The sequence below is a fragment of the Chamaea fasciata genome, unplaced genomic scaffold (genome assembly GCF_029207755.1).
Source record: "Chamaea fasciata isolate MVZ Bird 193981 ecotype frontalis unplaced genomic scaffold, bChaFas1.0.hap1 SCAF_220, whole genome shotgun sequence".
Lineage (NCBI taxonomy): Eukaryota > Metazoa > Chordata > Aves > Passeriformes > Sylviidae > Chamaea > Chamaea fasciata.
Genome location: NW_027094305.1, coordinates 13,171 through 30,087, shown reverse-complemented (window position 1 = coordinate 30,087; position 16,917 = coordinate 13,171). Strand labels below are relative to the sequence as shown.

The window sequence follows — 16,917 nt, the reverse complement described above, 5'->3', positions numbered from 1 at the left end:
GAACCCAGGACGGCATCACCCTTCCCCTCACGGCCCAGGAATTAAATTTTCCCGACAGATTCCCAAATTTTCCGTGATTTGTCACCGTTCACTGCCAATTAGCAGCGAAGGATAATCATTAATTTAATTCGTTACGAAAACTTAGAATTAATTCCTCCCTCCTCACTTTTCCACCTTGAAAATACTTTGGATTTTGTTGTCTTTCTTTGAACCTGCCCAGGCTGGTCTCTTTCCATTTTTTTTTTTTTGGGGGGTGGGGGGGGATCATTATTCCCATTTTTCCACCACGAATTCCAGCCCAATCCCACAGAAGCCCAGCCGCAATTCCACCAGACACCCAGGGAAGGATTGAAGGTTTTGCCGTGGAACAATTCCATGGAAATCCAGTGTCACGTCCACACTCTGCTGCCCAAAACATGGAAAAAAAAAAAAAAAATAATAATCCAGGAGCAGAACCTGGAGCAGGAATTTGGAGTTTTGTGCTCAGCACTTCCAGTCTCTCACCACGGCCAAGAACCGAGAGATTTCACTTAGGGAAAAACTCCAGGAATTCTGCACAGAACCCCTCAAAAGAAAAAAGGTTCCTACCCCAGGTTTCAGCATTCCTTTCCAGCTGCATTTCCCAGTTTGGTTTTATTTTTCCCCCCCCCCAGATGTGCCTTTTTTTGCTTTCCGCCTGTATTTTTCATCGATAGATTTCATTACACCGCTATTTTTTAACGCCAGACAGCACCCAGCCCAACCTCCCCCAGGAATCCTCCCGGGAATTCCTCTGTCACGACTCCAATTTCTGAACTGTTTTAAACAAAAAAAAAACCAAACCAAACCAAAAAAAAAACCCACCACCTAATTTTGACTCGGGAGGAAAAAAAAAAAAAAAAACAAACCTGAAAATCTGTTCACCATTTGCTCTTTATTCCTCTCATTCCAGTTTTCCCCGGGAATAATTTTGGATATTTCCTGCTCGATCGCTGACAAAGAAATTGAACGGCGCCAAAACGCTTTGTAACACACACACACACACGCGCGCGCACAAACACTCTTAATTTTGCAATTAATTACCTTCCAGAGAGGATCTTTTCAACTTGGAATTGTGGCCTACTCTAAACCCAAGAGGGAAAACCACCTTGGAAAAAAAAAAAAGCAGGAGCCCCAGGAAACAGGGGGAAGAGCTGTTTTCCACGGGGACCCGAGTGACTCAGGCTTGCATGAGACAGGGATGTAATTTTCTGGATGAAGTAGTTCAACAATTCAACAAATCTCTCTCTCTCTCTCCCCGGTTTGTTTTTTTTTCACCTTCTCAAAAGAAAAATAATAATAGTTTTAAATTGTCCTTTGGAAAGAAATCTGGTAATTGAGCAAACATAAAAAAACAAACCAAAAAAAACCCCAAACAAACAAACCAAAAAGGAAGTTTTCCACGGGGGAAAAAAAAAAAAAAGTGGGAATTGACAGGTTTTTTTGAAGGAATACTCACATAAAACTGGTCCATGTCCCTTTCCAGCCCCATGTTGGGCAGGTCCGGCATCATGTGGGCCACCACCTTGAACCCGGCGTCCTTGGCCAGGTGGAAGGACTCACACACGGCCTTCACCGTGTGACCCCTGGGAAAAGAGGGAACGAGGGTCAGGGAAAGGCAGGAAAAGGCAGGGAAAGCAAATTTTGCCACGTTTAATTTGGATTTTCAGCCTTGGAGGATGAGTTTGGAGGGAAAACTGGGCCTAAAAGGGGTTTGTGAAACATTTAAATTGTTTATTCCATGGGAAAGGAGCACACGGCTCTCACAGTGTGACCCCTGGGAAAGGAGCGAAAAAGGATCAGGAAAAGGATCAGGAAAAGGCAGGAAAAGGCATTTTTGCCACATTTAATTGGGATTAGCCCCCTTGGAGGATGAGTTTGGAGGGAAAACTGGGCCGAAAATGGGGTTTGTTAAATACTGAAATTGTTCATTCCATAGGAAAGGAGCACACGGCCCTAACGGTGTGACCCCTGGGAAAGGAGCGAAAAAGGATCAGGAAAAGGCAGGAAAAGGCAGGAAAAGGCAGGAAAAGGCAGGAAAAGGCAGGAAAAGGCAGGAAAAGGCATTTTTGCCACATTTAATTGGGATTATCCCCCGTGGAGGATGAGTTTGGAGGGAAAACTGGGCCGAAAAGGGCTTGGTTCAATATTTGATAATTGTTCATTCCATAGGAAAGGAGCACACGGCCCTCACCGTGTGACCCCTGGGAAAAGAGGGAACAAGGGTCAGGAAAAGGCAGGAAAAATGCAGGAAAAGGTATTTTTACCACATTTAATTGGGATTATCCTCCTTGGAGGATGAGTTTGGAGGGAAAACTGGGCCGAAAATGGGGTTTGTTAAATATTGAAATTGTTCATTCCATGGGAAAGGAGCACACGGTTCTCACCGTGTGACCCCTGGGAAAAAGAGGGAACACGGGTCAGGAAAAGGCAGGAAAAGGCAGGAAAAGGCAGGAAAAGCAAATTTTGCCACGTTTAATTGGGATTATCCCCCTTGGAGGATGAGTTTGGAGGGAAAACTGGGCCTAAAATGGGGTTTTTTAAATATTGAAATTGTTCATTCCATAGGAAAGGAGCACACGGCTCTCACAGTGTGACCCCTGGGAAAGGAGTGAAAAAGGATCAGGAAAAGGCAGGAAAAGGCAGGAAAAGGCATTTTTTTTCCACCTTTAATTGGGATTATCCCCCTTGGAGGATGAGTCTGGAGGGAAAATCGGACCTAAAAGGGCTTGGTTCAATATTTGATAATGGTTCATTCCACAGGCATCGAGGCTCCGGGTTTTCCAGACACAGAGAGGGGAAACTTGGGAGAGCTGCTGGAACCCAGAGTTTGGAAATCCAGCTCGGTGTCACAGCAGAGGGACGGGCTGCGTCCCTCAGGATAAACAGGGAATAAAAGCAGCAGGGAAACAGAAGGCACGGGAGCGAGGAAAAGCAGCCAACGCGAAAATCACCCGCAAAGTTCCTTCGGGAGAAACGCAGAATTTCCCCGACTTCGGGGAGGGGCTGGATTGGGATTCCAGGAGGATTCTTCAGCCCTGGAGCTGCAGGAGCTTGGGTTGGGGTTTGGAGCCCTAAAAAGGGCTGAATTTCCCGCAGGTCTGGAGCAAACCCCTTGCTCTCCTCCCAACTCCTGGAATTCCTGGCACCCAGATGAGCTCTGCAGGTGATTTTTTTTTTCCCTCTCCTCCGAATAAATCCCTCTGGATTAAAAATTGAAAAAAAAAAAAAAATCCAACTCCCTCCACGTGTTCATTCACCCTGAATCCTGACCCTCACAACAACCAAACCAGCTGCTTCCCAATTTTTTTTTAAGGATCTTTTCCTCTCTCTCTCTCTGCCAGAGGATTCAATCCGGTTTTATTTATGATTCCTTTTTTTTTTTTCCCCCCCTTTCCCCAGGAGTTTTTCACAGCGTTTTCCTGAGACTGTTCAAGGACGGCATCACTCAAGAACCCCGAGCAGCCTGAGGGGGAAGCAAACGGGAGCTTCGCTTCATAAATAAAAATTATTTTCTTATTAGAAGCGGAATCCGAGCCGCATCAATAACTTGATTATTTGACGCCTCGCTCCCGCTCTTGAATATTTTTCTGCCTCGCAGCCGCCGAAAAAAAGCGCTCAGAAACCTCGCTAATGACTTATGGAACATAATAGAAAGTCATTTCCAAGCAGTTACCCTAATTGGTTGTAATCTGACATTTCGCTACCGGCGAAAATATCAAAAAGTTCCCAGCCCCAAAAAACCACATCCCACCGCACCCCTCGCCCGCCAGGCAAAAAAAAAAAAGCAAAGAACGGGAGCAAAACGAGGTTGTTTCCACAGGGGGAAAAAAATGGAATCTGCCCTTTCCTTAAAGTGTTTTCTTTTTTTTTTGGGGTGTTTTTTTGGGTGCTCTAAAAATCGGGAGAAGTTGAGGAGCCTTTTAGGAATCCGGCAAGGAGCTCCCGGGAAGAGCCTTTAAAAATGGAATTTGAGGCGGGGCAAAACACGAAACGAAAGGAAAGAGAAGATTTTAGGAGGTGATGAGGGATTCACTGTTAAATGGACAGGTGTAATAATTCGGAATAAGACCCTGCCACGTTCCTTGTGGGGATCCTCCGACATCCAAGGGGAGGAAACCACCTCGAGACGGCAGCTTCAAATAAATAAATGAATAAATGAATTTAATAAAGAAATGAATGAATTAATGAATTAATTTTTTGCGGGGGGGATTTTTGGGACCACGGCAGTGACATCCTGACGGTCGGATCCTTTGGGATTCCTCCTGGGAGCCTCTGAGAGGAAAACGCCCAAGGTTTTTTGGCTTTGCCTCGGTGCCTTTGAGGTGGGGATGAACAAAACCGTGCTCTGCCCACCCAGCCAGAATCTCCCTGCCACTACCTGTGATTGTGGTGATTAAAAAGCCTTGGGAAGCCACTGGAATGTGCAGCTGGAAGGAACAGCTGGAGCCAGTGCCAGGAGTTGGGGGGGGGAAAAAAAAAAGGAGGAAATAATAAAAAAAAAAGGAGGAAATAATAAAAAAAAGGAGGAAATAAAAAAAAGGAGGAAATTAAAAAAAGGAGGAAATAAAAAAGGAGGAAATAAAAAAGGAGGAAATAAAAAAGGAGGAAATAAAAAAAGGAGGAAATAAAAGAAAAAAGCTTTTTCTTTCTTTTTGTTTTTTTAAATCTCAGAATGATCAGGCTTGAAATAAATAAATATTGGGATTGGTTGGTTTGTTTGGGGAGGGTGTGGGGTGAAGGAAATATCCCGCGTTTCCCTTCAAAACGACGAGGAACCAATCACGTTTCCTCCTGGAAATGCGTTTTCCCCAATCCCGAAGGGTTCTGTATGCCTGGAATGACTTTGGGGAATCTCTCAGTCAGTTCCACCTCTCCTGTTCCCCCAAAAACAACAAAAAAAAGGCACCTGGAGGAGGGGAAAAAGGTGGAAAACGCTCCCAAAAATGACACGTTTGTGATTTACGTGGGACAGGAAACTGCAGGCTCTCCCTGGGCAAATGTTCTACCGCCCGAAATGGAATTTTATTGATGGCGTCATTAGGAAAAGAGGTGCTCAACACAGGGAAAGAAGGGATACATTAAAAAAAAAAAAAAAAAAAAAGCGTAAAACACGGAAAGAATTATTAAATTAAAGAAAAAAAAAAACAAAACAAAGAGCGGACAAAAGGGAAAGAAGAGATATATTTAAAAAATAAAAAAAAGCAAAAGAGAGAGATGGACAATGCTGGAAAAACCCAACCAGATTAAAAAGGCCAAATGTGCAATCCAAGGAAAGGATCCGGCTCTCAGCGAAAGCACCACAATTCCATTTCCCCCGGCTGAGGAAGGGAACCCACAAAATCCCACTTTTCGCCCCCGAAACGGCCCAAATGAAGCCCAAAGGCTCAAGGGGCTCCAGGAGAGCTGGGGTTTGGGATAAAGGGCTGGGGGGCAGGGAATGGAATTCCCACTGGGAAAGGGGAGCTCGGGCTGGGATCTCGGGAAGGAATTCCTGGCTGGAATCCCTGGGAGCGTCCCTGCGTGGATTTGGATCACCCCGGGATCGTGGGAAGTGTCCCTGGGGTGGGATTGAAGGTCCGGGGATCCCAAACCGTTCCGGGATTCTGGGATCCAGGACACTCAGGATCCATCCCGAGGGGTTTTTATGGAATTCAGGGATGAAAAAAGGGAAGGAAAAACCTTCCTGGAGTCCCCAATTCCCAGTGAAGCCCCTGGATCCCAAAATTCCCTCCTAGAGAGGAGCTGGGGCGGGGCTGGATCCAATCCCAGGCTGGGAGAGCTGGGAATGTGCAGCTGGATCAGGGAGGGATCCAGGGAAATCTTGGAGCCTTTTCCAGAGGGAAAGGAGAGCTGGAGAGGGACTTGGGAAAGGGCTGGTGGCTCAGGAGGCAGGGAATGGAATTCCCACAGGGAAAGGGGAGCTGGGGAAGGAATTCCTGGCTGGGCTGGAATTCCCAGAGAATCCCTGGGGGTGTCCAGGGAAAGGTCGGAGCATCCTGGGATCATGGGAGGTGTCGGGGTGGGAATGGGCTGGGATTGAAGGTCCCTTCCCACCCCAAGCAGTCTGGAATTGCAGGATTCCATGGGCTGGGAAGCCACCAGGGAGGATGGAACCCCCGGGGGCAGGAATTGCTTTTCCAGGGGGAATCCTTCCCTTTGGGATAGCGGAAACATTCCGTGCCCGTGGAAGGGCTTGGAACGGGAGGAGCTCTGAGGTCCCTGAAGGAGGGGAGGGAAGAATTCCCACCCCAAATCCTTCCCTTCCTGACCTTTTCCCAGCACAGGGATGAAGCCCCGGAGGGAAAAGCGGGATTTGCACGGGGGGGGAAAAGCTCCTCTCCAGGTTTTGGGGGAAAAATCCCAACTTAGCTGGTAAAGGGGAGCTTGGGAAGGAACTCCTGGCTGGGCTGGAATTCCCAGAGAATCCCTGGGAGTGCCCGAGGAAAGGCCTGGGCGTGGCTTGGATCAACCTGAGAGGCAGCAGGGTTGGAACAGGCTGGGATCTGAGGTGCATCCCAGCCGGGATTCCCGGGAATTTTGCCCTGCGGACCCGATATTTTCGGAGCTTGAGAAGAGCTAGCTCCTCTCAAGGGAAACTTTTCAACAGTTTTTCTTTCTCCCAAAACAACCTTGCGCAAGCAACGTTCCTTTCCCACACGACAGCAGGAGTTGTTTGCCATTTCCGTTGCTGAGCCGAGGGGAGAGGTGCCAGCCCTAGGGACCGAGGAAGTGACTTTTTAGCCCAGCGTGTCGTAAAAAGGGCCGAAGGAATTGGAAACGAACCCTTCTGACTCCTGCCGCCTCCTCACCGGAGTCAGGCGCCTTCGCTTCGTGCTCCGCTGCGGCAGTGCCCTCGTTCCCTGCCCCTGTTGGTGTCCCTGTCCCTGCTGGTGTCCCTGTCCCTGTTGGTGTCCCCTGACCTGTTGGTGTCCCCTGTCCCTGTTGGTGTCCCTGTCCCTGTTGGTGTCCCCTGACCTGTTGGTGTCCCTGACCTGTTGGTGTCCCTGTCCCTGTTGGTGTCCCCTGACCTGTTGGTGTCCCCTGTCCCTGTTGGTGTCCCCTGTCCCTGTTGGTGTCCCCTGACCTGTTGGTGTCCCTGACCTGCTGGTGTCCCCTGTCCCTGTTGGTGTCCCTGTCCCTGTTGGTGTCCCTGACCTGTTGGTGTCCCCTGACCTGTTGGTGTCCCTGACCTGTTGGTGTCCCTGTCCCTGTTGATGTCCCTGTCCCTGTTGGTGTCCCTGACCTGTTGGTGTCCCTGTCCCTGTTGGTGTCCCCTGTCCCTGTTGGTGTCCCTGTCCCTGTTGGTGTCCCTGACCTGTTGGTGTCCCTGACCTGTTGGTGTCCCCTGACCTGTTGGTGTCCCTGACCTGTTGGTGTCCCTGTCCCTGTTGATGTCCCTGTCCCTGTTGGTGTCCCTGTCCCTGTTGGTGTCCCCTGTCCCTGTTGGTGTCCCTGTCCTATTGATGCCCCCGCCGTGTTGATGTCCCTGCCCCTATTGGTGCCCCTGACCTGCAGGTGTCCCTGCCCTATTGATGTCCCCTGCCCTGTTGGTGTCCCCTGACCTGTTGGTGTCCCTGCCATGTTGATGTCCCTGTCCCGTTGATGTCCCTGCCCCTATTGATCTCCCTGCCCCTGCTGATGTCCCTGCCCTGTTGGTGGTGTCCCCTGTTGATGTCCCTGCACCTATTGATGTCCCTGCCTCTACTGGTGTCCGTGTCCTGTTGGTGGTGTCCCGCTGATGTCCTCTGCCCCGTTGGTGTCCCTGCCCCTATTGATGTCCCTGCCCCTGTTGATCTCCCTGCCCCTGCTGATGTCCCTGCCCTGTTGCTGGTGTCCCCTGCTGATGTCCCTGCCCCTGCTGGTGTCCCTGTCCCTGTTGGTGGTGTCCCCTGCTGATGTCCCTGCCCCTGCTGGTGTCCCTGTCCCTGTTGGTGGTGTCCCCTGCTGATGTCCCTGCCCCTGCTGATGTCCCTGTCCCTGTTGGTGGTGTCCCGTTGATGTCCCTGCCCCGTTGATGTCCCTGCCCCTATTGATGTCCCTGCCCTGTTGGTGGTGTCCCGTTGATGTCCCTGCCCCTATTGATGTCCCTGCCCCGTTGATGTCCCTGCCCTGTTGGTGGTGTCCCGTTGATGTCCCTGCCCCTATTGATGTCCCTGCCCTGTTGGTGGTGTCCCCCGTTGACGTCCCTGCCCCTGCCGGTGTCCCCTGACCTGTTGGTGTCCCTGGCCACGTCCTCGTAGACGCTCTGCACGCCGATCTCCAGGCGGGTGCAGCCGTAGCTCAGCATGGCGCTGAGGTGCTGCCGCAGGCAGTAATCCGGCCGCGTCTCGATGGTGATCCCCACGCACTTGGTCAGGCTCCTCTCCGAGTACCTGCAAGGGAATAAAAAATAAAAAATAAAAAATAAAAAATAAAAAATAAAAAATAAAAAATAAAAAATAAAAAATCTCATCCTGGCTCAAAATCCACCGGGTTTTGGGTTCAAAGCGAGCCGGTTCAAAGTTTCCGGCATCTTCCAGGGGAGGGTTTTTCAAAAGGTTAAAATTCGCCGCGGTGTTCTGGCGTGAAAACACACATCGATACAATCTGGGTTGTGGTAATTAATTGGGGTTGTAATTAATACGGTCTGGGGGTTGTTTCGGGTCTGTGGCAGCCTGGAGGGGGGATGCACAAGGAGAAGCGCCAGAAAAAAAAAAAAAATCCCACAAAAATCCCGCGGGGAGCGAGCAGTTCCCGGCCTCGCTGAGGGAATCCAACAGGAGCAGAATTCGTTGTTTTAGATTTTTTTTCTCCTTTTGTGCCCTTTATCACTGGAGGTCTAACGAAGACTAATTACTCCAGCTGGTAAAAAAAAAAACCCTGCTCCCCTCTCGATGACAAATGGGAAGTCACTGCCCTGGGAGAGAGGGGGGAAAGAAGAAAAATAAAGAAACAAGAAAAAAAGAACCCGAACTGAAGTTCAGAAAAGGAAACCATCGATCCCCACCAGGGAGGAGAAAAATCCCTTTCCACAGGGGAATCGATTCCCCGGAGCATTTCTCCTGAACTTTAAGGTGGTTCTGTAAGAAAACCGCAGCACAAATTTACAGCAGGAGGAGGGGGAGATTCTTTAGGAACCGCAGAGAGAACCCGGATAAGTCCCGAGCCAGGATATTCCAGGGGACATCAGTCTCTTTGATGGTCCCAAAACGATGATTTTTGGGTGTTGACGGGAAATGCTGCCGAAAAAAAAAAGGGGACACCTTGAGGGAGAGAGGGATGTTACTCCCAAACCTGCACGGCCAAATCGAAAGGATGACTAAGTTCAGCTCTTTATTAGGAGTCTGGGAAGATTCATCATCCCACGGCTGGAAATTTCCGAATGGAAATAAAAGCTCTCAGAGCAGCACGGAGCACAGTTCTCCTCTTCAAAAAAAAAACCAAAAAAATCCCGATCAAAATCCTTCAAACCTCCAAAACAAATTCCCCAAGCGGGCTCAGACTCATTAAAAAAATATTAACTCCCTTCAAAGTGTTCAAATCTATTTAAAGATCGAGATATTTGGGGGGACGGGCTGTCAGGAGAAGCGTTTATTAAAAAAAAACCAAACCCCCAAAAAACCCCCCCCCCCCAATAAAAACTACGTGAAAACATTTCCAAGTTTGTGGCTCACTAATCTGACAGCCCAACGGCACCGATTGTTTATCACGTCAGGGCAACCACTGCCAAAGTGTGATTCATTAACGGCAGACTCCCAAACACCCGCTTTGGAAGACGTGAGTTGCAAAAATTAAAGAGAGAGAAATCGGAGCGAAAGAGAGAACGGGGAGGGGGAAGAAAGAAAAAAAAAAAAAAAGTCTTCAGATAACTCGGGACAAAAGGAACCCGCTCCTATTAACACCAAAAATCGGGGTAGAAATACAGAGGGGAGCTAAAAATAATTAAATCGCCGTGGTTTGCAGAAGAAAGAAAGAGAAATTCGATTTATTATTTTTTTTTTGGTGTCTTTTCTCCGCTCGCCCACCTGAAAGGTTCACTTGGATCTTCAACGTTCTCTCCTGTTTCCAAAGGAAAAACCCGTTTCGTTCAAAACCCGCTGCCAAAGGCCGGGATCTCATCGGTTCAGAGGCCAAACACAAGAAACATCCGAAGCGGCCACGAATTAAAAGCTTTAGAGGATTTACATAACCTGCCATTTTCTGCAGGGAATTATCCCGGAGCGCCCGTGAAAGCTGAACTGGGTATTATCACCCAGCACAAAGCTGCATTAGACGACCAAATTACATCCGATATTTTTATTTTAAAAAGAGAATCTGACGCCGTTTTACATTCGGTTTTCCACATTTCCCCCAGCGCCAGGGGTGAGCTGCGAAACGGAGCTCGGAAGGGCAGGTAACGCCGGACGAGGAGCAACTCCTAAACACGGATTTACATCAGGACGGGATGGGATTTAAAGGTTTGGGGGTTTTTTTTGGTTTTTTTTTTTAACTAAATTGTGAGGATCTCTTAAGTTTAAAGCGCGTCCAGATCCAAGACAGCAGGGGGGAAAAAAAAAACCAACCCAAACCAACCCACAGGAAAACTGATGCGTGCTTAGGAGCAACACCTCGAGCAGCGGGAAAAGCTGGATCCCAAAAATTCCAGAATGGTTTGGGTTGGAAGGGACCTTTAAAGGTCTTTTCAGACACTTTCCACCATCCCAGGTGGCTCCAACCTTGGCCTTGGACACTCGCAGGGATGAGGCAGCCACGAATTCCTTGAGAATTCCATTCCAGGGCCTCCCCACCCTCACAGGGAGGAATTCCTTCCCAATATCCCACCCAAACCTCCCCTTTCCCAGTGGGAAGCCATTCCCCCCCCTCTTGTCCCTCTCCAGTTCTCCGCATGAGCCAAGAATCCACCAAAACCCCCTCCAGGAATCTCCTGAAGTTCAGGCTGTGCTGCCATGGAGGAATCAAGGAGTCAGATCCAAGGAGTTTTGTCTCCTGGCCGTCAATCATTCCCAAAACCCCGGGGAAGGCTTGGGTTGGGAGGGTCCTTAAAAGCTCATCCCGTCCCGACCCCACATCCCGAAAACTCTCTCCGATGGGAATTCTTGCATCATCCCCAGCCCTATTCTCAGCTCTCCTCCAGGTTTTTTTTTGTGGCCTTCTGCTACCAAAAAAAGCCGCCCGGCCCCGCAGCCGCGCCGTCACCGCATCCAGCTGGGACACGATTTGCCTATTCCCATCCAATTTCCCACTATTTATGCAGCCCGGGGTAATTTGGCGGCTGAATCATACAAGAAAGCTCATGATTCTGTGACTTCAACGCGAAATATTTTATTTATTTTGTTGTTGTTTTGTTGGGTTTTGTTTTTTGTTTTTTTTCCAGAGATTTCGGCGCTGCTCGGAATAGAATCCTGCCCCGTTCCTAGAAAAACCTCCGGATGTTTTTTTTTTTTGTTTTTTTTTTTCCCCCCGCTCCCATCCCGTTGCAGTTTGCCAAAGAACACCCAGGATTTGTCCCTGAGCTCTCCCCGGCTCCAGGATGGATGGATGCTGCCAGCCCTGAGAAATGAGGGTTTGAACACAATTTTAAACACAAGCCCAGGGGGCAGGAACAGCAGAATCCCATTAGAAACCAGCGGGGTCAGTGACAATCATTTCCTGCTCTGGAAATCCATGGATTGCCCCGGACTCTTGGTTGGGGTTTTTTTTGGGTTTTTTTTTTGGTGTCTGACATCTGCTCCGGGTCAAATCCGCAGAATTTTAGGGATATTCCACGTTTCTGCCCGTCTCAGTAATCCCGTGCTTTTAGGAAGAGGGAATTGCCTCTTTCCGAGCAGGAAAATCTGGGAAGCGGACACGGAGAGCTCTGAAGGGAGGGACTTGAGGATACACGCGCACAAAAGGTCAAGGCTTGACGGAGAATTCCTGACGGAACTCGAAGAATTCCTGATGGAACTCGACTGATTGGGCAGAGAAAACCCGGAGAGATTCGACGGACCCGAGTTGAGAGCTCCAGCCATGGCCAGGGATATCGTGGAATGCTGGAATGGTTTGGGATCCACGGACCTTCAATCCCATCCCATTCCAACCCCGAGACCTCCCACGGGCCCAGAGCGCTCCAAGCTTTCCTCGGGCACTCCCAGGGATTCTCTGGGAATTCCAGCCCAGCCAGGAGTTCCTTCCCAAGCTCCCCTTTCCCAGCTAAGTTGGGATTTTTCCCCCAAAATCTGGAGAGGAGCTTTTCCCCCCCCGTGCAAATCCCGCTTTTCCCTCCGGGGCTTCATCCCTGTGCTGGGAAAAGGTCGGGAAGGGAAGGATTTGGGGTGGGAATTCTTCCCTCCCCTCCTTCAGGGACCTCAGAGCTCCTCCCGTTCCAAGCCCTTCCACGGGCACGGAATGTTTCCGCTATCCCAAAGGGAAGGATTCCCCCTGGAAAAGCAATTCCTGCCCCCAGGGGTTCCATCCTCCCTGGTGGCTTCCCAGCCCATGGAATCCTGCAATTCCAGACTGCTTGGGGTGGGAAGGGACCTTCAATCCCAGCCCATTCCCACCCCGACACCTCCCATGATCCCAGGATGCTCCGACCTTTCCCTGGACACCCCCAGGGATTCTCTGGGAATTCCAGCCCAGCCAGGAATTCCTTCCCCAGCTCCCCTTTCCCTGTGGGAATTCCATTCCCTGCCTCCTGAGCCACCAGCCCTTTCCCAAGTCCCTCTCCAGCTCTCCTTTCCCTCTGGAAAAGGCTCCAAGATTTCCCTGGATCCCTCCCTGATCCAGCTGCACATTCCCAGCTCTCCCAGCCTGGGATGGATCCAGCCCCGCCCCAGCTCCTCTCTAGGAGGGAATTTTGGGATCCAGGGGCTTCACTGGGAATTGGGGACTCCAGGAAGGTTTTTCCTTCCCTTTTTTCATCCCTGAATTCCATAAAAACCCCTCGGGATGGATCCTGAGTGTCCTGGATCCCAGAATCCCGGGACGGTTTGGGATCCCCGGACCTTCAATCCCATCCCAGGGACACTTCCCACGATCCCGGGGTGATCCAAATCCACGCAGGGACGCTCCCAGGGATTCCAGCCAGGAATTCCTTCCCGAGATCCCAGCCCGAGCTCCCCTTTCCCAGTGGGAATTCCATTCCCTGCCCCCCAGCCCTTTATCCCAAACCCCAGCTCTCCTGGAGCCCCTTGCGGCTCGGGAAGGGGCTCCGAGGATTCCCCGGATCCTTCTCCACGCGAACATTCCCAGCTCTCCCAACCCGGCTCCAGAGGAGACCAATTTTCCCCTTCTCAAACCCCGGCAAACTCCCTTGGAATATTTCTCCTCCTGCTCCCCTGGCAGAGGGAATGATTCGGTACTTGGCGCCGCTGAGGATCCCGCGCATCCTCCCCGGGGATAATCAGGCATGGAGAGGAGAGAAGGGCACGAGATGAGCGAGGGCCAATTTTAATAACGGGCTGACCACCGAGGTTCATTATGCAAACGAGGCAGCTGCTAAGCCATGCAAATGAGGATCCACAGAAAGCCTTAAAAGATCCGCGCAGGCAGATTTCGGTGATTACGGCCAGAGATAAAGGTGAGGTAATGAATTATTTCCAGCGGATCTGCGGAGAACGCCGCCGCATTACACAGAGCCTCAGATCAGAACCCGCCTCTTAAATAAACTCTTTTTTTGTTTTTTAGAATCTAGAAGGCAGCTACTCCTCTGCCAGACACGGGGTCCCGAACTCTTTCTCCCTCAAGAGGAAAAAGAAAAACCAAACCAGCTCCGTTAAGAAAGCCTCTCCATTAAACTCTGCTCTCCGGACAAAAGCCTCGTCAGCTGAGAGATCCCAAGATCAAAGACTCAATTATTGACAGCCGGAGCCGGGGCAGCTTCCCAAATCCCCAGGCGGGATGGGGATGGACGGGAGCCAAGGCGGCGCCGGAGCAGCGCACGGAACTCAAGCAGGCGAATATCACACCCGGAAAACAATTTGCTCGTTTTGGAGAGGCAGAGAACAGAAAAACACCCGAAAAATAAGAGAAGGAAGAGGTGCAGCAAGCAGCACAAGCTGCAAGAAGAAGAGGCTGAAAGGGCGAAGCAAAGAGAAGCGACCGCCAGAAAATGTTTAGGAAAGAAGGATCTAAACCAACTCAAAAAAATTGCCTGCTGGATATTCCAGCATTGCTCCATCCCTGGAAGTGTCCAAGGCCGGGCTGGGCTTCCACCTGGTCCAGTGGAAGGTGTCCCCGCCCGTGGCAGGGAGTGGGCTTTAAGCTCCCTTCCCGCCCAAACCATCCCATCGTTATGTGGCGGCAAAGACGGAATAAATGACGCAAATGTTTGCAACGCTAACGCTTTGGGTTCCATTCCCCGTAAAAAAAAAAAAAAAAGCGGTGCTCCAAACCCAAAATCCAGCACGGTGAGTGCTCACAGCCGGGCAGGAGAAGGCCCCGACGCTCATCCCAGAAAAACCCCGGACAAAAACGAACCGGCAAACGTCTGCAAACTCAGAAGCACAGGATTAATTCACTCTGAAAACACCCCCAGCATCGTGGAGTCCGGCCATCCCCCAGCACTGCCAAGGCCACCATCGATCCGTGTCCCCAAGTGCCACATCCACAGGGATTTTTTAATCCCTCCAGGGATGGGGACTCCACCGCTGCCCTGCTTGCCCGGGGATGGACAACTCTTTCCAGGCAGGAATTGTTCCCAATATTCAACCTGAACGTGGCCTGGCACAGCCTGAGGCCATTTCCTCTCACTTTGATCCTGTTCCCTGGGAGAAATCCCAATTCCACGCGGCTGTCGCCTCCTGTCAGGGAATTGCAGAGAGGACAATTCCATCCTGAGCCTTCTTTTCTCCAGGCTGAGCCCCTTTCCCAGCTCCCTCAGCTGCTCCTGGTGCTCCAAACCCTTCCCTGGACACGCTCCAGCCCCTCCACGTCCTTCTGGAGGGGTGGGGACGGACAGAAGCGTCCTTAGAAAAGACCCTCAGAGTCTTGTGGAAAGACTGGAATGTTTGGAGGGTTGGGTGAGAAAAACGAAGAAATTTTAAGGAGCCCTGGGCCAGGGGAAGCTCCTGGTCTGAACTTGGGGAAGAGCAAAGCCGGGGAACACCCGGCACCTCAAACACATTTAACGCGTCATAAATAAATCCCTTCTGGTGCCCTGCACCAGCAGCACAGTGACACCGCTCAGTGACGTCCGCACTTGTAGAATTAAGTCCAAAAACGACCCCGCAGGCGTTCTGAAGAGGAAACTCACTACCACCCACGAGGATCTCACGGACCACATCCTCAACCCTTCCTTAAATCGCCTCCCCTGACGCCGATCTTTAACAGCTCTGCTTTACCGCGGGGCAGCCCGCGAAACGGAGCCAGCGAGAATTCATCCAGCGTCCGCAACTCCCCGCGGACAAACCCAGAACCGGGGGACATCCTGACAAGGCGGGCGGCATCTTGCTCAGCTGACACGTTTCAAGAGCCGAAGGTGAGACGATTGCCCAGAGCAGGCATTTCGGAGCGCTCAAATGCCGATTCTTTGACTTGCCGCTGCTCCCTCTTTTATGGCAACGTTTTCATTACGACGTTTCAGCGCTCGCTTTGTCGCCGGCGCCAGGGCAGAGCAGCTTGGTTTCTTAGCAGCATCAGCTTCCCGAGGCTCAAGCTTTCAAATCCTGAAGGAAGTTACTAAAAATAACCCCATTTATCGACTAAAACACCACACACCGATTTCGATAACGTAACAGGATCTACGCCCGCTAGAAGATAAGGGAGAACAACTTTTTTCTCCATGAGACGCCACCGACGGGTTAATTGTGCTCCCTCCTGCTGTGTGCCATTTGGTTCAAAATCCAAAATGGGATCCTTTCTGAGGCAAGAAAACAAAACGAAACAAAACTAAAACGCACCCATCTTCTTCTTTTTCTCAATGTTTTTATCACGTTTTAACCCAAAGGAATGGCTCCGCCACCCAAAATCCCTCTGGAAAAACGGCACAGCACGCGAAGAAATGGCTCAGTTATGAGACACGTCAGACATAATCCATCCTGAGATAAAAACCCCTAAAACACACCAGTTATTTCCTCTTTCTCAACGTTTTTATCACGTTTTAACCCCAAGGAATGGCTCCGCCACCCAAAATCCCTCTGGAAAAACGGCACAGCACGAGCAGAAATGGTTCAGTTATGAGACACTTCTGGCCTAATCCATCCTGAGGTAAAAACCCCACAACAGCCCCGTTTTCTCCTCTTTTTCAACGTTTTTATCACGTTTTAATCCCCAAAGGAATGGTTTTACCACCCAGAATTCCTCTGGAAAAACCCGGCACAGCACGAGCACACGTGGCTCAGTTATCAGACACTTCAGGCCTAATCCATCCTGAGGTAAAAACCCTAAAACACACCAGTTATTTCCTCTTTCTCAACGTTTTTATCACAATTTAACCCCAAGGAATGGCTCCGCCACCCAAAATCCCTCTGGAAAAACGGCACAACACGAGCAGAAATGGTTCAGTTATGAGACACTTCTGGCCTAATCCATCCTGAGGTAAAAACCCTAAAAAACACACCAGTTATTTCCTCTTTCTCAATGTTTTTATCACAATTTAACCCCAAGGAATGGCTCCACCACCCAAAAATCCCTCGCAAGAAGAAAAGGCACAGCTCGAGCACAAGTGGCTCAGCTATGGATCACCTCAGGCCTAAACCGTTCAGAGACACGTCAGACATAATCCATCCTGAGGTAAAAATCCCTAAAACACACCAGTTATTTCCTCTTTCTCAACGTTTTTATCACATTTTAACCCCAAGGAATGGCTCCGCCACCCAGAATTCCACCGAAAGAACGGCATGCCACGAGCAGGCGCGGCTCAATTAAGAGCCGCTTCAGGCCTAATCCAAGCAGGACTGTGTTTGCACGGACTAATTAACAAGCCGGCCGTAACGA

At 50.3% G+C, this 16,917-nt stretch overlaps 1 protein-coding gene across 1 annotated transcript in view; it reads right to left on the bottom strand.

The window, feature by feature from the left end:
* The window catches only part of LOC136304923 (elongator complex protein 3), a 58,626-nt gene extending 49,628 nt beyond the window's left edge, over positions 1-8,998 (bottom strand). The window contains exons 1-2 of the mRNA XM_066208341.1: positions 8,232-8,998; positions 1,478-1,604 (exon numbers count right to left, since the gene is read on the bottom strand). Of these exons, the coding sequence (XP_066064438.1) occupies positions 1,478-1,604; positions 8,232-8,473 (369 nt within the window). The 5' untranslated portion in view covers positions 8,474-8,998. The remainder of the gene's footprint in view (positions 1-1,477; positions 1,605-8,231) is intronic.
* Positions 8,999-16,917: the final 7,919 nt, after the last annotated feature.